Source organism: Selaginella moellendorffii, unplaced genomic scaffold, assembly GCF_000143415.4.
Source record: "Selaginella moellendorffii unplaced genomic scaffold, v1.0 SELMOscaffold_53, whole genome shotgun sequence".
NCBI classification, from domain to species: Eukaryota; Viridiplantae; Streptophyta; class Lycopodiopsida; order Selaginellales; family Selaginellaceae; genus Selaginella; species Selaginella moellendorffii.
Window position 1 is genome coordinate 383,423 of NW_003314314.1, and position 17,507 is coordinate 400,929.

The 17,507-nt window shown below is 46.3% G+C and overlaps 9 protein-coding genes across 11 annotated transcripts; 5 read left to right on the top strand and 4 right to left on the bottom strand.

Moving 5' to 3' along the window:
• Positions 1 to 43: 43 nt before the first annotated feature.
• Positions 44 to 2,238, bottom strand: LOC9636277 (probable polygalacturonase At1g80170). Its single transcript, XM_024687299.1, has 9 exons — positions 1,815 to 2,238; positions 1,600 to 1,728; positions 1,375 to 1,542; positions 1,285 to 1,305; positions 1,020 to 1,227; positions 876 to 957; positions 700 to 808; positions 519 to 635; positions 44 to 444 (listed from the first exon to the last, which is right to left on the bottom strand). Exons 1-9 carry the CDS (start codon positions 2,001 to 2,003, stop codon positions 178 to 180), a joined length of 1,290 nt encoding a protein of 429 aa, XP_024543067.1. The 5' UTR covers positions 2,004 to 2,238; the 3' UTR covers positions 44 to 177.
• Positions 1,827 to 4,489, bottom strand: LOC9636278 (4-coumarate--CoA ligase 1). 2 transcript variants are annotated; one of them, XM_024687298.1, is made up of 9 exons: positions 3,523 to 4,489; positions 3,256 to 3,436; positions 3,034 to 3,179; positions 2,915 to 2,982; positions 2,757 to 2,859; positions 2,546 to 2,710; positions 2,380 to 2,456; positions 2,294 to 2,324; positions 1,827 to 1,941 (listed from the first exon to the last, which is right to left on the bottom strand). In XM_024687298.1, exons 1-6 carry the CDS (start codon positions 4,450 to 4,452, stop codon positions 2,597 to 2,599), a joined length of 1,542 nt encoding a protein of 513 aa, XP_024543066.1. In that variant the 5' UTR covers positions 4,453 to 4,489; the 3' UTR covers positions 1,827 to 1,941; positions 2,294 to 2,324; positions 2,380 to 2,456; positions 2,546 to 2,596. The 2 variants fall into 2 exon arrangements, with proteins under 2 accessions (XP_024543066.1, XP_024543065.1); XM_024687297.1 differs by having other exon boundaries at positions 1,864 to 1,941; positions 2,380 to 2,710.
• On the top strand, positions 4,469 to 6,465 carry LOC9636279 (26S proteasome non-ATPase regulatory subunit 14 homolog). Its single transcript, XM_024687300.1, has 6 exons — positions 4,469 to 4,631; positions 4,837 to 5,014; positions 5,071 to 5,152; positions 5,230 to 5,406; positions 5,457 to 5,624; positions 5,693 to 6,465. Exons 1-6 carry the CDS (start codon positions 4,490 to 4,492, stop codon positions 5,882 to 5,884), a joined length of 939 nt encoding a protein of 312 aa, XP_024543068.1. The 5' UTR covers positions 4,469 to 4,489; the 3' UTR covers positions 5,885 to 6,465.
• LOC112350686 lies at positions 5,892 to 6,392 on the bottom strand. The gene has a single exon (XM_024687301.1). It carries the CDS (start codon positions 6,368 to 6,370, stop codon positions 6,002 to 6,004), a length of 369 nt encoding a protein of 122 aa, XP_024543069.1. The 5' UTR covers positions 6,371 to 6,392; the 3' UTR covers positions 5,892 to 6,001.
• Positions 6,466 to 8,460: 1,995 nt separating the features above from the next.
• On the top strand, positions 8,461 to 9,500 carry LOC9636280 (heavy metal-associated isoprenylated plant protein 43). The gene is made up of 3 exons (XM_002982204.2): positions 8,461 to 8,591; positions 8,671 to 8,743; positions 8,858 to 9,500. Exons 1-3 carry the CDS (start codon positions 8,577 to 8,579, stop codon positions 9,235 to 9,237), a joined length of 468 nt encoding a protein of 155 aa, XP_002982250.2. The 5' UTR covers positions 8,461 to 8,576; the 3' UTR covers positions 9,238 to 9,500.
• Positions 9,501 to 9,685: 185 nt separating this feature from the next.
• Positions 9,686 to 10,514, bottom strand: LOC112350706. Its single transcript, XM_024687391.1, has 3 exons — positions 10,466 to 10,514; positions 9,913 to 10,407; positions 9,686 to 9,861 (listed from the first exon to the last, which is right to left on the bottom strand). Exon 2 carries the CDS (start codon positions 10,398 to 10,400, stop codon positions 10,038 to 10,040), a length of 363 nt encoding a protein of 120 aa, XP_024543159.1. The 5' UTR covers positions 10,401 to 10,407; positions 10,466 to 10,514; the 3' UTR covers positions 9,686 to 9,861; positions 9,913 to 10,037.
• An 82-nt stretch (positions 10,515 to 10,596) lies between these two features.
• On the top strand, positions 10,597 to 11,566 carry LOC9635952. The gene is made up of 3 exons (XM_002982205.2): positions 10,597 to 10,707; positions 10,771 to 10,840; positions 10,897 to 11,566. Exons 1-3 carry the CDS (start codon positions 10,696 to 10,698, stop codon positions 11,184 to 11,186), a joined length of 372 nt encoding a protein of 123 aa, XP_002982251.1. The 5' UTR covers positions 10,597 to 10,695; the 3' UTR covers positions 11,187 to 11,566.
• Positions 11,567 to 11,968: 402 nt separating this feature from the next.
• Positions 11,969 to 14,883, top strand: LOC9635953 (4-coumarate--CoA ligase-like 5). Of its 2 annotated transcripts, none has more exons than XM_002982206.2 (8): positions 11,969 to 12,095; positions 12,163 to 12,232; positions 12,295 to 13,795; positions 13,908 to 14,082; positions 14,174 to 14,319; positions 14,379 to 14,446; positions 14,512 to 14,614; positions 14,674 to 14,883. In XM_002982206.2, the coding sequence occupies exons 3-8, from the start codon at positions 12,737 to 12,739 to the stop codon at positions 14,782 to 14,784; spliced, it is 1,662 nt and encodes a 553-aa protein (XP_002982252.1). In that variant the 5' UTR covers positions 11,969 to 12,095; positions 12,163 to 12,232; positions 12,295 to 12,736; the 3' UTR covers positions 14,785 to 14,883. The 2 variants fall into 2 exon arrangements, with proteins under 2 accessions (XP_002982252.1, XP_024543181.1); XM_024687413.1 differs by having other exon boundaries at positions 12,020 to 12,095; positions 12,175 to 12,232.
• Positions 14,797 to 16,087, top strand: LOC9635954 (E3 ubiquitin-protein ligase RNF170). Its single transcript, XM_002982207.2, has 6 exons — positions 14,797 to 15,022; positions 15,083 to 15,279; positions 15,367 to 15,566; positions 15,613 to 15,714; positions 15,766 to 15,817; positions 15,874 to 16,087. The coding sequence occupies exons 1-6, from the start codon at positions 14,934 to 14,936 to the stop codon at positions 15,987 to 15,989; spliced, it is 756 nt and encodes a 251-aa protein (XP_002982253.2). The 5' UTR covers positions 14,797 to 14,933; the 3' UTR covers positions 15,990 to 16,087.
• The last annotated feature ends 1,420 nt before the right edge of the window (positions 16,088 to 17,507 follow it).

Sequence of the window (17,507 nt, forward strand, 5' to 3'; positions counted from 1 at the left end):
AGCAACAAATGAGGTAAAAAAAAAATCCCAATTACTCGATTCCTGAGGTAAATAGCGATTCGCGTGACGCGTCCGTACGGCCCCAGGGTGTACGGGCGGTGATTAAAAATAAACGGCCGCAAATACGACACGTGGGCTCATTGCTCTCTCTCTCTCTCTCTCTCTCTCTCTCACATTTCAAATGGAGGAAGACGAGCGTTCTTCTTCGTTTTCCTCGTCGCCAAAGCAGCCCTGGGGAGAATTCTCGCCCAGCGCGATCCCCTGTGCGTTCTCGCAAAAGGAGCTCACGCTACTCTTCGCTTTGACGCTGGTGAGATTCACGTCCATGAGCACGATTCCATGGCAGGAGACTGAATCGCTGCACGCGAATCTCACTGCCACCGCCGTGGACGACGTCCCTGTGATGTTTCGGTAGACAATTCCACTCACTTCCACGCCAGAGGTCTGTAAAAGAAGTTGGAAGTGAGATAGAACTAGAACTAGATCTAGAACTAGAAAACAGTAACAGCTTCTATCACCTGATTAAGACAGGGAACGGACGAGTCGCAGTAGTACTGATCGATGATAATGGGATTTGCGACGCCGATCATTCTCACGTTTTGGTACAGGACTCCATACACTTTGCCATGGCCTCCCTGTGATCAACATCGAAAGCTAAGCGATGAAAAAGATGGTGCTTGTGATTAAAGCGGGAGTTACCTGCCAGGACTTGATTCTTAAGCCGTTTGTTGTTCCATTTAAGACGGCCCCGTCTACTACAACAGCACGAACATTCCCAGCCGAGCCATCTTTTCCGAGGCTTCCAATGCTGCATCGAGAAAAAAACGAGTAAGAGAAGGGACAATGTTATACCAGCAGCAAGAACAGCTCGTTACCTTATTCCGTGACCAGGACCGCAGTAGACATTCTTGATGTGAATTCTCGAGCTTCCGGTTTGGATCGAAATGCAGTCATCACCTGGACTCTAGATGCTCAGTGAAAACAACTCTAGCTGGAAATATACGCGAGAACTACTGAACCTGTGGCAATCACGCAATCTTGGATGAATCCGCTTTGCACGTCGTGGAGGTGGATGCCATCTGTGTTCGGGCTTTTCTGCGGTGCGCTGATGTTCAGCCCGATTGCCCGGATGTTTACTCCAGTGTCAAAAACCAGATGCATTTGCTGGCTGTTGACGAAATGCAGATTCCGGACGGTGGTACTATTGCAGCTTTTGATTGTAAGTGCCTGACCAGCAAAACCGTCAGTACTCGAGCATCCAGAAAAGAAAAAAAAAGTTTTTACCTCCGGTGCGGGGTGGCAGGGCTGAAGACAACGACGAAGAGCCAGGTTAAATACGAGCAAGTTGAGAAAAACCAATGAAAAACTACTCACGTTGGAATGATTGCGTTTGCAAGACTGCTCCCACCACGATTCTCCTTGCCCGTCAATTGTTCCAGTTCCTTCCAAAGTGAAGCCATCCAGATGCTGAAACCGCAGCCACTGACGGCGATTTGTGCTGTTCCAGTCGAAAAATCCAGGGGCAACTAGAACACCATCCAGCTGAGAGATTAAAACATTAGCTTCGAGAGAAACAATTGAGAAAATAACGTTCAGAACCTGCACTTTCATTCCCAAACCACAAGGACCCGGAAAAACGGTAGGCTGGAGCAAATAAGTCCCGTTTTCGGGTATGACCATCACCGAGTAGTTTGATTCGCAAGCGGCTGACCAGGCTGCCAAAAATGCCTACAGGAAGAGTGGATGAATTAGAAAAAGAAACGAGAAAATATAAAAGACAACTCGACTTACTGGCGAGCCTGGAGTTCTCTTACCTCAGAATCATCCGAGACGCCATCAGAAAGTGCGCCATAATCCAGCACGTTGTAGAAGGTATAGTTGATTCTCCGCGGAGGATGAGGACGAGGACGCAAAATGTTCCACTGTTCTAGCTCTGCGCATCTGCTCAATGTCCAAAACAGTATTATCATGAGCAAAGAAAGAGAAAGCCTGGCCATGCTCATGCTCGCAAACAGACTGTAATAGTTTCTCCTGTTTTCAATCCAGAAACAAACGAGTCATCACAACAGCGACTCGAGTTTCACAATCACACAAATGCTCGCAACAAGACAAGCTACAAAATGGCGACGAAAAGACGAGCTATATGCATAATGGATGGAAGAGTATGGCTGAATGGATGGAGGAGGGTAGCAGTCAGTTCGAGCGGTCGATGGACGGCACGCAAGCCAATGCTGGGACGGCAAGAATCTGCACGTATGCATGAAACTCTTGTAAGAAGAGAAGAAATACTTACGCGGGTTTTGAGGGTCCACTTTAACAAACACCTGCGAGACGAAAGACTTTCAGAGCTCCAGTATCATAGAAATGAAGCAGATGTACCTTGCGAACGAAGCATAGCTCGCTGCAATGCGATTCCAGCAAGCACATAGCATTCACATGAATCGTCAACTCCAAGGCTGTATATGCACGTCAAGATCATAAACCCGCCACACAACTCTATTTTGCTTGCACTATATGCACGCCTGTGATGATTGCGAATTCATACCATCTTTTCGAACATTCTCAAGCCTTTCACTCGTGCACCACGCAAACACCTTCAAAGCCTGGAGCGAGAACGAGCGATGAGTTCTCTTCTCAAGAGCTTTCCCGTGGCAGACTTTGGTATGGCGTCCAGGAATCGCACTTGTCTGACTCTCTTGTAGGGAGCGACCTGTGCGAAGCAATCTTAGAAACGCATTCTGGTTTTTTGGCCAAACCTGTTTCGAAACAAAATCCACAACTTCCGCTTCGGAGAGAGTGGAATGAGGTACACGAACGACATAAGCAAGGGGGACCTCGCCTGCCTCTTCGTTTGGAAATCTGCAACAGCAATAAATACACCAGTTGAGTGAACAGCTACGTGTGCGTTACTTACGGAACAACAGTGCAGTCTTGGATCGCAGGATGACTCAAAAGCAATGCCTCCAGTTCAGCAGGCGCCACCTACACTCAAGATTTTTTTGTAGTTCACAACGCGTCATCGAGCGGAAATACCTGAAAGCCCTTGTACTTGATCAACTCTTTGAGCCTATCCATGACAAACATGTTTCCATCCGTGTCAAGGAGGACAAGGTCCCCAGTATGCAGCCATCCATCCTTGTCAATGGTCTCGGAAGTTGCTTTGGGATTGTTAAGATATCCTACTCACAGCCAACCAGTGCTTGTTAGATCCAAAAGTTAGAAACGAGAAAGCGAGAAAGGAGACGAGGAACTCACCTTCCATGATGCAACGACCGCGTAAACACAGTTCACCTTGCGAACCAGGAGGGAGAGTTCGACCAGTGCCTACCTCCACAACTTTCGCTTCAAAACCCGGCATGATCTTCCCAGCCGAGCCGACCACAGTATCTTTGGAAGCTCCAAATCCCACTCCCGTCGTCTCCGTCATGCCATAAGCCTGCCACCAAAGTTGTCGAAAGAACAAAACCAAAAACAAAAAAGAGCTGTAAGAACCATGAAAACGAGGAAAAACTCGAAGAATACCTGTGGAAATCGAGCCACCTGTGGATACAAGCGAAGAAAAGCCTCGTGAGTCTCTCTCCCGAGGGGCGCGGCACCACACACCACGCGCGAGAGAGAGCTCAGGTCATACCTCTTGCTCGAGCTATGGTGCTTGATAAACGCAATGATCATTGGAGGGACCGCGGTCATTTGCGTCACCTTGTAGCGCTCGATGGTCTCGAAGATCTCCAGGAGCTCAAACTTTGCGACCACCACCATCGTTGTTCCACTGTAGATCGTGGCCAGTACCCCATAGATCAGTCCAGCGATGTGAAAGAATGGAAGCATTCCGAGCGAGACCTCGTCCTCCGGCACTGGCTCCTTTCGAGCGGTGTAGAGCGTTTCCATGGCCGCGACCAAGTTTCCATGCGATAGAATCACTCCTTTGCTCACGCCAGTCGTCCCGGAGGAGTAGAGCAATGCCGCTGGACTGAGCTTCTTCTTCGCTGGCAAATTCATGGCGCTGGAATTCCCATCGTCCAGCAAATCCTCGTAGGAGACATGGCTGAGAGGAAATCCCGGCTTCCCGACGAGGAGCATCGGCAATCGCAGCTCCTGGATCTTGGAAGCCAAGCTCCCGGACGAGAAGACGAACCTGGCACGAGAATCCGCGACCTGGCGCTGGATGTCCTTGACAGTATTCTGCGGATTCGCCGTCGTCACAGTCGCGCCGAGCGCCAAGACGCCGAGGAAGAGCACCACGAACTCGATGCTGTTGCCCAGGACGATCAGCACGACATCGCCAGGGCAAATCCCGAGCGATACCATGCCTGAGGCGGCCACGGCGACGCTGCGCCTCAGATCACCGTAAGAGATCCTCTGGTTCGTTTTGGAATCAATGAATGCGATCTTGTGTGGGGAGACCCTGCCCCATAGAACTTGTAGAAGAGAGACCGCGTTACTGTCCGCCATAGCCGTGCTTGAAAGAATTAGGGTTCTTAGTTTTTGGATGGAGAGAATGGAGCGTCTACAGCGGATGTTTTCGGGGATGGGAGGAGGAGGCGCTGGCCCGCATCCCGACTCGCCGCTGGTCGATACGTCGGAGCAAGTCTACATCTCATCGCTCGCGCTTCTCAAGATGCTCAAGCACGGTAGGTCCTTGAAAACTTAGATTTCTTGCGGGATTTCGCTTGGATCTTTCCATACCTTGCTGCTCGAGCATGTTTCTAAGCGCAGTGCTTTGCTCGTTCCATGATTTTGCCATGCCATGGTGCTCGATCCCATACTCGTTTCTTAGTTCTTTATTCTTGTTTTTTCCTTTGGTTTGAAACTTAACCTTGCTACTTGGTTTTCCAGGACGAGCTGGTGTGCCAATGGAAGTTATGGGTCTCATGCTAGGTGATTTTGTGGATGAGTACACTGTCCGGGTCATCGATGTTTTCGCGATGCCGCAGAGTGGCACTGGTGTCAGCGTCGAGGCTGTAGATCCAGTTTTCCAGACCAAGATGATGGACATGCTCAAACAAACAGGAAGGTTCTTATCACATTTTTCTTTTCTCTTGTGGGATTCAAGTGTGAAGTTTTTTGCAGATCGGAAATGGTTGTAGGATGGTATCATTCACATCCTGGATTCGGGTGCTGGCTTTCTGGAGTTGATATCAATACTCAACAGGCAAGGAGAAAAAAGTCTAGTCTTTGTTTCACTTTGGATGGAGTTCACAGATATGTTTTGGAACTTGACTTGTGCAGAGCTTTGAAGCATTGAATCAAAGAGCTGTGGCGGTTGTCGTGGATCCAATCCAGAGTGTGAAAGGGAAAGTTGTGATTGATGCCTTCAGGCTTATCAATCCACAGACGATGATGTTGGGACAGGAACCACGGCAGACTACTTCAAACCTTGGACACTTGAATAAGCCTTCTATTCAGGCAAGTCCATTTTCCTTCATTCTCCAGGCTTACATTTGGGAAACGAACAGGCGCTTATCCACGGCCTAAACCGTCACTATTACTCGATCGCTATCAACTACCGCAAAACCGAGCTCGAGGAGAAAATGCTCTTGAACCTCCACAAGAAGACCTGGACGGACGGGCTAGCTCTCCAGCACTTCGACTGCCATTCAAAGACAAACGAGGCAACCATCAATGTAAGCTCCCAGCTGTTTTGAGGTTCATCTCCAGCGCTAACGGGAGCGTTTTCGTTTCTTCTATCCAGGAAATGCTCGATCTTGCCGTGAAATACAACAAAGCAGTCCAAGAGGAGGACAAACTATCCCCGGAGAAGCTGGCCATTGCAAACGTTGGCAGGCAGGACGCCAAGAAACACTTGGAAGATCGCGTGTCCAACCTCATGTCCTCCAACATTGTCCAGACTTTAGGCACCATGCTCGACACTGTGGTGTTCTAAAGCGAGGTAACCAAAAAAACTCTCTTTACTTTCTCGAAACAAAATCCCATCCTAGATGAGACTTACTGATAACAGCATTGAGTTCTTGACTTAAGGAAACAGATGGAACCATGAAGTCTAGAGCTTGAGCTTCGCTTTGCCGGGTTTGAAGCAACGACAGATGGGTGGAATAGATCTGGTGCAGAGGCTGCAGCTTCCACCGTTCAGGCAGTCCGCATCCGAGCAACACTGTGATGCGGCGCTGCATCTTTTCGGATTCGGGGCGTCACAGAAGCAAGTTGGAGGAAAGCTTCGGGTGCAACGTCCACAAAACTGGCCTGCCTTGCTGCATCGCTTGGAGCCGGGGCAGCACTGGGAGTTTGGCCTGCACACCATGGCCTGGAGATTGGCAGCAGAGACTAGATCATCGCGTTGCTCATCACCAGCAAGAGCGGCTGCAAGGCAAGAGAGAGCAAGCAAGAGCAAAACACTACGAAGTTTATCCATAGTTGCCGTGGAGGAGATAGTTGGCCATTATATTCTCGGTGCATCCCACGATTTCCACGCATGACATATTCTTTAAAGTTATTTCTCTTAGTAAATCTATTGGATTTTGACCTCAGCCACTTCAGTAGTGATAGATCTATTGCTATTCTCAGGTTCAGGATTATGTCCACTGACATTCATTGCACCATCCACTGACCATTCCATGGAAAGGTATGCTTCTAGATCCAGATAAATAAAAGCATATTTTAGAATGATTAAGTATATTGCTAAGATTTGGATAGATATCATAAACCCATTTACTTTAAAATTCAAAAGAAAAAGTATGAACAACTTTATTTATTGCCCACTCTTTATGAATTATGAAACACATATGCCTTTTCTAATACACTAATGTTTATAGTACATAAAAAGCACTCATTATTTACTTTCTTTATTTGTTTACTTTGGAATTTTCCAGATACAGGTGAAGTTTTCAATATTGCAAGATGCAACAAAACCTTCATTTTCAACACAAACAGCCATTAGTTGAAATGACTTTTTATAAAAACCATTTGACCATAAAGCTTTTAAATTATCATTGTAAAGAACAAGATTTCCATCTACCTGCATCCTAAGAAAACAATTTTTACCTTGATTTTGTGTATTTGTAGACCATATAATTGTTTTTCCTTTATAAAATACTAAATTGCAATCTAATTGCATATATAACATAAATATCATATTTGGAGATATAATAAATTCCCCAGTTTTTAAATTAGCAAAATAAGAAGTATCTTCTGAGCTTCGGATACAAGTTTTTCGCCATTCACAATCACCTCCTTCATTTTCATAATTTATATGTTGTTCGAATGAAATATTCAAGAGATTATTCCTAAAATTTAGTTCATATATTTTATACTTTTTAAGAACTATATTTAAGATAGTAGAACTTGGTTTTGTATATGTGTACATTATACTAAATCTGCCAACAATATATTCACTTAAACCCCATTTTAAAATTTGACTATCAGCTTTTATAACCTCTCTAAGTATTCTATAGAATATATATTTTAATGATAAACCTGGTCTTGGAGTACCATAGCTAGGGAATAAGCTACACATTGGTATGTAATACCAAGGAACTGGACGATCTAAAGATGTTATTATTACAGTAACTCCAGTGATGATATCAGCAAATCTACGTTCAAACACTGGATAATAAGGAGTTTCATCTCCAATCATTTTTATAGCTTCCAGTATAGCAGAAAAGATGAAATAACGCACTTCATCAGGAAGAGGAACAACCTGTTCATGATCTCGCTTGATCTCGAGTGAAATACATGTATTAAACAAAATACAAGTAATCAAAACTAACACTATTAAAGACATTTCATTTTATCTTTTACTCCTTTAATCTTGTTACAGAATTAAAGGACAAGTGAACAAACCTTGCATACTGATGATTTGGATTCTACTTTATTATTTTCATCTATTTTGTTTACATATATACAAGATATCCATAAGGCATTTAGCATATGTCAAAAAACAAAAAATGTTATTTTCTATAGAGACAATGCCGTGGCGGAAAAAGATGCAAAACAGATATTAATAATACTTACAATATGAATCCACCATTATGTCTGTTTTGCAAGCAAAGATATGGTCATACATGGTAGAGACCAGAGTCAGTTATTTTGCAAGAGCGATGCGGTCAAACGTGGTCAGGCAGAAGGATCAGCCCAAGTCCCTCACACAAGGAAAGAAACAACCATTGGTATTGATCTAATCTTAGGTGAATATTGACTATGCAGCAAAGGGCCATGACGAGCTGCTTGGCCACCAGCAAAAACTGAACAAACTTATAGCAGTTAAGTACAAGGTCTTTGTATGAGATCCTCATGAACCATAAAACACCATAAGTTGGCCATCCCTTCATGGTAGTTATCACCTTCATTGTTTATCTAAAAATAGTGTCAATTATCCAAATAGCAACAGCTGGTTGTTTGCCTGTCTTTGCCATGTCCGTTTTGCAAGCCCAGATGCGGTCAAACACGGTCAGAGAAACAGGGTCAACTAAGGTCAAAAGACAATGCAGCTGGCTGCTTTGTTTTTTAAACTGTAAACGGGGTCTTTTGGTTGCTTTTGTTTGGTGGTGTTTTCAGACTCATCAGTTAGGGAAGCCATCTCACAGAAGGCCCCGAGAGAGCGCAAGAGAGCAAGAGGCAACATGGGAGCTCGCAAGGTACGAGTAATGTAGGACTCCCACACATCGATTTAATCTCGTAATCCCCGGATGGATGCAAATTCCCCCAAAACACCAGATGGTCGTCAAGGTGAACATCCCCTGCGCAAAATGCCGCGACAAGCTGCTCGGCCAGATCTCCGCTGTGTCAGGTAACTAAAGCACCACACTCTTGGATCTGGAGCAATTTCTCCGAGTCTATCCTCTCTCTCTCTCTCTCACCACTTTGCCCCTTTCTTCTCTGTGCGTGCTCCATTGTCGCGCAGGCGTCAAGAAGGTGGAATCCACCACCGAGTGCTGCCCAGTCTTCACCATCGTCGGCGACTTCAAGGTGGAGGACATCTTAAACGCGGCGGGGAAGAAGCGGCGGTGCCTCAAGGTGGAGTCCGTGGAGGAGCTCCCACCACCGCCAAAGCCCAAGCCCGAGCCCAAGCCGGAGCCCAAGCCGGAGCCCAAGCCCGACCCGCCAAAGGCCCCGCCAAAGGAGATTATCATCAGCGAGAAAGGTTGGCCAAAGAAGTTGCCAAACGTTCCTCCCGGTACCAGCCTTGTGATCGTGGTGGAGAACTTGAGCTTGTGCCCCAAGGATTTCGACCACCATGGCGGCGGTGGCCATGGCTGCGAGTGCTGCGATAGCTGCTGCTAAGCCACCATAGTCTCTCTAGTTCTTCCTTTCGTACGCTGGACCGCGCAGTATAGCTATGGAGGCTGGCTCTTCTTCTCGCATCCATTTCGCGAGTACGATATGTCGTGCTTGTTTTGCTCTTCCGGGTTCTCCTCTCCTTCTCGGAAGTGGTGTCGGGAATAATAATCGCGTGTTAGAAAATGTGGTGGAGAGAATTCATACCAGAGTGACTTCTTTTCACTCCCTCCCGGTCACGATCTGTGAATCTTATAATTCTTTGGTTCTTTCCTCTTTGTTGGTTTCTCGCCTTTTTCTCTAATGCCCGCCATGGCCCGTCGCGGGGCGGCACGCCTCGTAGAGATTGTCAGCCAAGCATTTGACGTTTTGATCGCCCACAAAGACAATGTGCCGGATATATAAGTTTCAATATGTTGGTCGGTGCTGTTTTTTTTCGTCCAAACTCATTAAAGTTGGCCGCAATGTATATGAGTTGTTTTTTGATTTTGTGTGCAATCTCACCATACAGTTGGACGAGTCAGATAAATAAAAATCATGAAATCTTCTTTCTCCCTGAAAGATGGCAATGGCATATTCCAAGGCGGAAGCACAGCGACACACGTCTCCTCCACCCGTCCGAAGATCAAGCTACCGAAAGTATAAGTTCTGGCAGAGCGTATGAAATCTACGTATACTTACGAGACATGACTTTGACGTGACAATCGCCTCATCCATCGAGAAAGAAACCGAGTAACAGAAGTTTGTTTCCACTCTGATTCATCTAAACTAAGAACCGATGAACTGAGACTAACCTTAAGTTGCGATCAATCGGGTGACAATCCAGACCTTCGCATCCCACTGCGCGAATTGTTCTCGTCGGACCATCTCTCGTCCATCTTCTTCACTCGGCAGTCTTGCTCCCAGTGTCCACTCTTCCCGCAATAGCTGCAATTCCCGGGCTTCTTCTTCCCCCACAGATTCACGCCTCGCTCATCGCCCGTCCGGCGATAGCCCCGCCAGCTCGAGTTGTCTCTCATCACCTGATCAAACTCCCCGAATGCAAACCCCGGGCAACTCCTGTTGGATCGAATCCAGTCCAGAGAGCCCACATTCTTCCCACAATCCGGGAACTTGGCCAACATGGCAGCCAAAGCACCGAGCTTCCCCCGAGCCACTCCAGCAGCCATGGATTCCCTTCATCCAAACACCAAGCAAGGAACTGGGCGATCTAGAATCCCGATCTAAAGCTCACCAGTGGCGCTTCCTTCGCCAAAATGTAGCCCTAGAAGTTGCACAATTCTGGAGTTCGAATCTTGTGAGCACTCTCCGACAGTATCTGCTTTTTTTTTGTCGGTCAGCGCCAGTCAGACGTCAGTCCACTCAAGTCAGAGACGACTTACAAGAGAGAGAAGCTCTCATTGTATATGAGCTGTGCATCTTCTAGGGTCCCAGCCGGAGCGTGGAGTGCTTCTCTCCGCAACGATGTCTCGAAAGGTATGAATTCGCAGTGCCCGGCAACTCAAATTCTGGTTTTTCCCCCAAAATCAACACCCACAGGCCGTCTTGAAAGTCGATCTTTGTGGAAAATGCAAGGACAATCTCTTGAAAAAGCTGTCCGAAGTCCCAGGTATCATCTCCCATCGCTCGGATTCTGATCTCTCCTTTGTCCTCTTGAATTTGCAGGAGTCGCGAAGGCCGAGGCTACCGGCGACCACCAATTCACCCTCACGGGTGACTTCAAGATCGAGGACATCAACGCCGCCATAGCCAGCAAGAAGCGTTGCGTCTCCATCGAATCCGTGCAAGAGATCCCCAAGCCTGATCCACCAAAGCCGGATCCACCAAAGCCACCACCCGAGGTCGTGTGCCCAAACACGATTGTCATCCACACCAAGAATCTCGTCTTCTGTTTCCACGGCCGCAACATCGGCTGCCCCTGGGATCGCTGCTCGGATCGCTGCTGCAGCTGCTAGATTCTCCTCCTCCCAGGAATTCCTCCCTGGAATCCTTCCCTCCGGGCTGGAAAGGCCAAGAAATCCATCAACAAAGGGAGGAGAAAATCACAAAAAAAGCAGAAAAAATCAAGCACATAACTTGTGGATGTTCGCCTTGGATCGGCGCGCGACAAATTTACGATGGAGATGCCACTGGCACACGGTTGGTGTTTTCGAAATCCACAAAAAAAAAAAAGCAAAAAAGGAGTTTGAAGCTTAATCTTGAAACTCAGCTATTTTTCTTAGAGCTTGATCAACTATTTGGATCAACTTTCACAAGATTTCTTCCTGGGATCGACACAATATGTATTGTTGCCAGCGATCTCAAGGTTATAATAAGACTTGGGCGATTCGATCCATCGCATGTCACCGTTTATTTCTTCATGTTTTCTACGTCCCACTTGGGCTAATTCTCAAAGCTTAGCTCTCTACCAAACAAAAGCAGCGCACATGTGACAATGGGATCCACCAAAGAAGTTGTAGCTTTCATTTTTAGCTGGCTGCCACCGAAGAGTATGTTTTCCTTTAATCTCTCTTTTTATTATAATTTTTCAGAAAAAGGTGATAAAAGTACATGACATCATCTAACTTTTTCTTAATATGAGTTTGAATGGAAAAAGTTGTGCTCTCACTTTGGGGGAATGAAACTGAGAAAGGCTTTCCAGACAATGACCTATACAGTCATGTTTAAAATGAGCTCTAGAGGTTGGGAAGTCAATGTTACTCCTGGTTTTTTCTCATTGGTTCCTTCTCATGGTTTTGCTATAAAATTTTTGCTGTTTGGTCCTTGTTTCTCATGGTTTGATAAATATCTTGCACCTTTCATTTGCTACTCAGAAGAAAGCTCGAGTTTAACACAAGTTCTCTTGCGCAACAATGAATTGGAAAGTATGGCTGTGAATTCTATAGTCTCTCTGGGATGATACTCAATCAGAATCTATGTTGGTTTTTCTAGGCCATCGTCAAGATTCACGACTTCTGCTGGAGGGACAGCGTCGCGGGACAAATCTACGACAATCTCCCTGGTAATTTCTCCGGTACACACACCCAAACTACGTGCAAAATCTTTGATCCCTCGAAATCGCAGGCGTGATGAGGATGGAACTAAGTGGCTCCCAAGTGACTTACACGGGAGGCTTCAAGAAAGAGGATTTTCTAAAACAACTGGACGAGCACAAGAAATGCGCGAGTGTGGTGTCTTTGGCACCGATTGTCCAGCCGCCACCACCGCCACCGCCATGTAAATGCTGCTAGAAAGATAGATCGATCCAGCAAGAGATCACTCCACCCTAGAAGCTTATCGCCCATCAGTGGCGCTGTTAGTTCTATAGATCCACGGGAGTGATTTAGCGACTGTGTAAATAACCAAAGATTTCCAAACTACGTGCTTCGTGCTTCAAGACAGACTCGCCTTCAATCCTGGCCATTGGCCAACTTTGTTACGTTCTAATCGATACTTATCATGGCTAATTGGTGATAAGCAAATAATATACCACCACCAGGGAGTCAAGGCTTTGTTCTTGGTGGCTATGGCGGATGATAGCCAGGGCAGTGGCTACCGGGAATGCGATGGGATCTACGCCAGTCTCGCGTCGCCGGTGGCAATGCCGCTCCATCCCCATCTGGATTTCGTCTCCTACATGTTCTCGCAGCGATTTGGGAGGCCCGAGAGCGCCAGCAATGTCGCGATCGTGGATGGGAAATCCGGTCAGTCGCTCACTTGCTCGCAGCTGCGCCGATCGATCGAGGCGGTGGCGACAGGGCTGCACGAATCCGGCATCCGCCAGGGCGACGTTGTCATGATCTTGCTGCCCAACAGCCTCGAGTTCCCGGTCATGTTTAACGCGGCGCTGCGCATTGGCGCGGTCGTGACGACGATGAATCCCCAGAACACGCCCGCCGAGATCGCGCGCCAGATGCTGGATTCGCGTCCCAAGATGGTGCTCACGAATCGCGCCGGGGTCGATAAGGTGAGAGCCGCTTCCCCGGATCTCCCAATCGTGCTCGTGGACGAGGAAGAACGCGAAGAACACGGAAGAACTCTAAACAGTGATGAGAAAAAGCCCCAATTCATCCCATTCTCTCGATTCCTCGCCTCGGATCCCGACCAGCGACCACGCAATCGATGCCTCATCCGCCAGAGCGATCCGGCAGCGCTGCTCTACTCGTCGGGCACCACCGGATTGAGCAAGGGCGTGGTGATCTCCCATGGAAACCTTATCGCCGCCATGGCCGTCCAGAACCAAGTGCCCGAGGAGATGGATCGCGGCGACACGAATGTGGTGCTCTTCCCGATGTATCACATCGGCGGATTGATGTGGCTCTGCTGTGGAGCGATCATGGGCGGCCCGACGTTCGTGCTGCTGCAGCGCTATGGATTGGCGGATCTGCTGCGCGCGGTGGAGCGGCACGGCGCCAACAAGATCACGTCCGCGCCGCCCGTCGCGCTGGATTTGCTCCACAGCGCCGAGACCGCACGCTACGATCTGCGATCGCTGAGAGCGCTCATCTGCGCCGCCGCGCCGCTGAGCAAGGAGACGATCCAGGGCCTGATGATCAAGTTCCCCCACTTGGAGATGTTCATCCAGGTTTGAAGAATTCGTTGACTAACCGACAGTCCGTTGACTTGCGGTCATTGACCAACAGTTATGCTTGACTAACAGTCCTTTGACTAAATTGACTTTCTTCGGTTTTTTGTAGATGTATGGAATGACCGAGACTGTGACCGTGGGAAGCGGTGGAAGGGGCGTTATGGGATCTTCCGGGAGGCTAAATGCCACGCTGGAGGCTATGGTTGTGGACCTGGAGACCCGGAAATCACTGCCTCCTAATCAAAGAGGAGAGCTTTGGCTTCGAGGGCCACCAATCATGCAAGGTAAGTATAATTCTTATGGTCTTATGGTTTCATCTATGATTTCTCTATGGTTTGCATAGTCTTTGATTTTACAAATTTATTGAACTTGCAGGCTATTTGAACAATCCAGTGGCCACCGCAGAGGCGATCGACAGTGAGGGCTGGCTACACACGGGAGATCTCGTGTATTTTGATTCCAAGGGGTATTTATACATCGTAGACCGTCTCAAGGAGTTGATTAAGTACAAGGGATACCAGGTATTTACTTGTAAAGACATATCTCATAGCGAGAGAATTAACCTTGCTTTGCTTTCAAGGTTGCACCAGCAGAGCTAGAAGCACTACTGCTCACACATCCGGCCATAGTGGACTGTGCGGTAGTACCGTAAGTTTTACCAGCTTTCTTGTACATTGTTTTTACCCATTTTCTACAACTTTTTTACCTCGTAGGTTTCCAGATGAAGTGGCTGGAGAGATTCCACAAGCGTTTATCGTTAGGGCTCGAGACAATAGCATTTCTAGCGAAGAAGTCATGCGTTACGTAGCAGACCAAGTAAGAGATCTCTTTGATTTTAACTCGAAAACAATCTTACAATTGTCTCTATGATCAAGGTGGCTCCGTACAAGAGAATCAGAAGAGTATCTTTCCTGGATAAGATTCCCAAGTCCGCCGCTGGTAAAATTCTTCGCAACGAGCTCAAGAAGGCGGCAAGCAAACTATAACACACACACATATACGTTTTTTTTAACGGTGTCCGATTGTGCCAAGTCTCACAATCGGACGGCGTACAAGCTCTAACAAAACGCGTGGATTTCTTCGTTTACCCATTAGGGTTCTAGCGAAGGGATTTTGATGCTCCGGACGGATCTAGATGCCCTACATTGAGGGAATCGGTGACGAGGTAGTCCTAGCGGCAGTGTTTGCCGCGCCGGCTGTGATCGTCTACTGCTCTTCAGCTGGGTAAGACGGCCAGTAATTCTCGCGGGATATCTAGTTTTCTGGATCGATCGTCGATTGCAGTGTGTTTGCTCGACTGAGAAAGGGATTGCAGTCCCTAGGGGTGTGGATCGTCCAAATTTTCCAGATTTCGACAGCACCGCCGCCGCTAGATCATCCGCCTATTACCATGGAGGCTCCGGACGAGAACGATTGCTGCTCGGTTTGCCACGATACTTTCATGCTCCCTTGCCAAGCGAACTGTGCTCATTGGTTTTGTGGTAAGCTATACATTTTTTTTGTGTGTGTGTGTTCTTTTGAGTCTCAGGAACTTTGATGGATTTCTTTTTTCTTTTTCTTTCTTCCAGGGGAATGCATTCTCAGAGTCTGGCAACACAGTGCTGCTTTACAGCCTTGCAAATGCCCGATTTGTCGCAGGACGATCAATCTTTTGATCCCGGGACGTGAGTATCAAGAGCGAAACCGAGATGCCGAGTCCGAGCGTTTGCTAAGAGAAATCTCAAAGTATAACCGGCTGTTTGGAGGAGCACCTTCCAGCGTGATTCAGGTAGAAGAACACGGTTTCTTACATTCATTGACGAGTTGGTTTACAGCGTTTAAGAGACATGCCTTTGCTTTTGAGGCGTTTCTTTCGAGATCTTTTGGACCCTCAGCGAGCGCTTCTTATTTTACACAGAACACGCTTCATCCTAGTGGTAAACACACAGTCAAGAAAAAGACTTTGTAGCCTAATGTGCTCTTCTCAGGTTTTCTTATCAATGTGCTACGTGCTTTCGCCCATCGATCTTCTTCCAGAAGGTAATGTAACGGATCTCTTGGAAAGCTTGTTATTGAAATCTCTACCTGTGACGCAGCCGTTTTGGGATTAATCGGCCTCGTCGACGATGCTCTGGTTGTGTTCTTCGCTCTCTTCCAAGTTTCCATGATCTACAGGCGTTTTCTCGTTCGGCAACATGGGAATTACAGCTAAGTTTAGGCCTTTGCTTGCTCTTGCCAAATTTGTGTAGGTGTTGCAAATTAATTGCAAGAAACAGCGTTTGAAAGAGAAGCTTCTCATCTTTTCTTCAAGCGAGTCTCGATTGTTATGGAATTTTAAGTTATTTTTGGATAATTTTGTTTTACCCTTATAAAATAACAGCGACTACAACTCTTAAGGTTTTAAGACTTCAAGTATATTGTAAAAGATTCTTTACTTTAATCTTTTTCTCTAATTAAAAATTTAACATTAATCATTTTAGTTATCATTAATATAAATCATAGTTACCATCCAAAGATTGTTTCATGGTTTATCAAGAGTTCATCCTTGCCATGGAGCTGAAAAACATATGCTTTAAGTGTGTGAGCAAGCTTTCTCTCACTCTTCCTTTAACAAGTGTGATGGGAAGACTAATAATTATACCTAGACTTTGGCATTCTCTGATGTTTACAATCTAACTCTTCACACAGGCAAAGAGTAATCTTAATAAAAATCACACAATATTTTTCACTAGCAAAGCCTATTCTAAAGCTTTTACCACAAAAAGCTCTCGCATCCATGAGTAGCTTTGCCACAATATATGTGAAAGATTGCCATGTAAAATTATCATGCTTTATCTATTGTGTTTTTGTTTGTCAAAAGCTTCCTTTGTATCAAGAGTGGTTAACACCTTTTATACAAGCTAATATAGTGAGCTGGGATAGAATATTTTAAATACCGCTTTAAAGAATTATATTATAGAATATTCTTTTATATTAAAGTTTTTTAAAATTGTAAATTTTTAATTTTTATTTATTTAAAATAAAACTATAACTCTCCCTTTAACCTAATGGCAATTGCTTGATGAATCCCTTGAATCCACAATAACAATATATCCAAATGATCACATGCATTACAAAATCCTAAAGGACAAGATCACTTTTCTTAAAAAGGGTAAAGAACCAAGAAATAATAATAAAATATTTGATCAATCCCAAGATAATTGTTGTCACGCTCCGGTCTTGCACGCGATCTAATTCATATCTATTGACGGCTTTGTACAGGAGAGTCGGGGACGAGGATGAACTGAGAAGATCGCGACCCCGGCAAGAACAAAAAGGAGAAATGCCTTCAAGACTGGAACTAAAATCTGGTGCGCTCCCGGAGAGGTCCCATACGCGGCGCCTTGAAAACTGGAAATCCTGCTGGTATCGGCGCCCTCTTTGCTCTCCAGAGGAGCTCCAAAGTGCTTACCAACGTCCTGTTCCGGTGGCTGGAGAGAATAAATCGTCGTGGACGTGTATGTCAAGGTTGTCGTTGTTCAAATAGTTCGACACGCCTAAAGGAAACGCTCGTATTTCCTAGAACAGTTTAAACAAATACGGAAGATCAATTAAGAAACATCACCGAGTAAACAACTCGAGAAACCACGAGAACAACCACACACACACAAGCTTTCGACAGCTTTGTACCATACCAATCCAGAAAGAAAGAAGAAAACCTCCATACAGTCACCATCCACGAAAACGTTCA

Excerpts from the sequence above, each read along its gene's own strand:
- LOC112350706 (XM_024687391.1), bottom strand. The coding sequence starts at position 10,400 with ATGGCTGCTGGAGTGGCTCGGGGGAAGCTCGGTGCTTTGGCTGCCATG.
- LOC9635952 (XM_002982205.2), top strand. Across the intron at positions 10,841-10,896 it reads AAAGCTGTCCGAAGTCCCAG|GAGTCGCGAAGGCCGAGGCT; the intron begins GTATCATCTCCC and ends TTGAATTTGCAG.
- LOC9636277 (XM_024687299.1), bottom strand. The coding sequence starts at position 2,003 with ATGAGCATGGCCAGGCTTTCTCTTTCTTTGCTCATGATAATACTGTTT. Across the intron at positions 1,306-1,374 it reads GCAAACGCAATCATTCCAAC|CCCTGCCACCCCGCACCGGA; the intron begins GTGAGTAGTTTT and ends CGTTGTCTTCAG. Across the intron at positions 1,228-1,284 it reads CCTGCCACCCCGCACCGGAG|GCACTTACAATCAAAAGCTG; the intron begins GTAAAAACTTTT and ends TTTGCTGGTCAG.
- LOC9636280 (XM_002982204.2), top strand. Across the intron at positions 8,744-8,857 it reads CCAGATCTCCGCTGTGTCAG|GCGTCAAGAAGGTGGAATCC; the intron begins GTAACTAAAGCA and ends ATTGTCGCGCAG.
- LOC9636279 (XM_024687300.1), top strand. The coding sequence starts at position 4,490 with ATGGAGAGAATGGAGCGTCTACAGCGGATGTTTTCGGGGATGGGAGGA. Across the intron at positions 5,015-5,070 it reads ATGCTCAAACAAACAGGAAG|ATCGGAAATGGTTGTAGGAT; the intron begins GTTCTTATCACA and ends AGTTTTTTGCAG. Across the intron at positions 5,625-5,692 it reads CAAACGAGGCAACCATCAAT|GAAATGCTCGATCTTGCCGT; the intron begins GTAAGCTCCCAG and ends TCTTCTATCCAG.
- LOC112350686 (XM_024687301.1), bottom strand. The coding sequence starts at position 6,370 with ATGGATAAACTTCGTAGTGTTTTGCTCTTGCTTGCTCTCTCTTGCCTT.
- LOC9635954 (XM_002982207.2), top strand. The coding sequence starts at position 14,934 with ATGCCCTACATTGAGGGAATCGGTGACGAGGTAGTCCTAGCGGCAGTG. Across the intron at positions 15,023-15,082 it reads GTCTACTGCTCTTCAGCTGG|TGTGTTTGCTCGACTGAGAA; the intron begins GTAAGACGGCCA and ends CGTCGATTGCAG. Across the intron at positions 15,280-15,366 it reads CTGTGCTCATTGGTTTTGTG|GGGAATGCATTCTCAGAGTC; the intron begins GTAAGCTATACA and ends TCTTTCTTCCAG.
- LOC9636278 (XM_024687298.1), bottom strand. The coding sequence starts at position 4,452 with ATGGCGGACAGTAACGCGGTCTCTCTTCTACAAGTTCTATGGGGCAGG. Across the intron at positions 3,437-3,522 it reads AGGTGGCTCGATTTCCACAG|GCTTATGGCATGACGGAGAC; the intron begins GTATTCTTCGAG and ends CTTTGGTGGCAG. Across the intron at positions 2,983-3,033 it reads TCAAGTACAAGGGCTTTCAG|GTGGCGCCTGCTGAACTGGA; the intron begins GTATTTCCGCTC and ends TCTTGAGTGTAG.
- LOC9635953 (XM_002982206.2), top strand. The coding sequence starts at position 12,737 with ATGGCGGATGATAGCCAGGGCAGTGGCTACCGGGAATGCGATGGGATC. Across the intron at positions 14,447-14,511 it reads GTGGACTGTGCGGTAGTACC|GTTTCCAGATGAAGTGGCTG; the intron begins GTAAGTTTTACC and ends TTTACCTCGTAG. Across the intron at positions 14,615-14,673 it reads TGCGTTACGTAGCAGACCAA|GTGGCTCCGTACAAGAGAAT; the intron begins GTAAGAGATCTC and ends TCTATGATCAAG.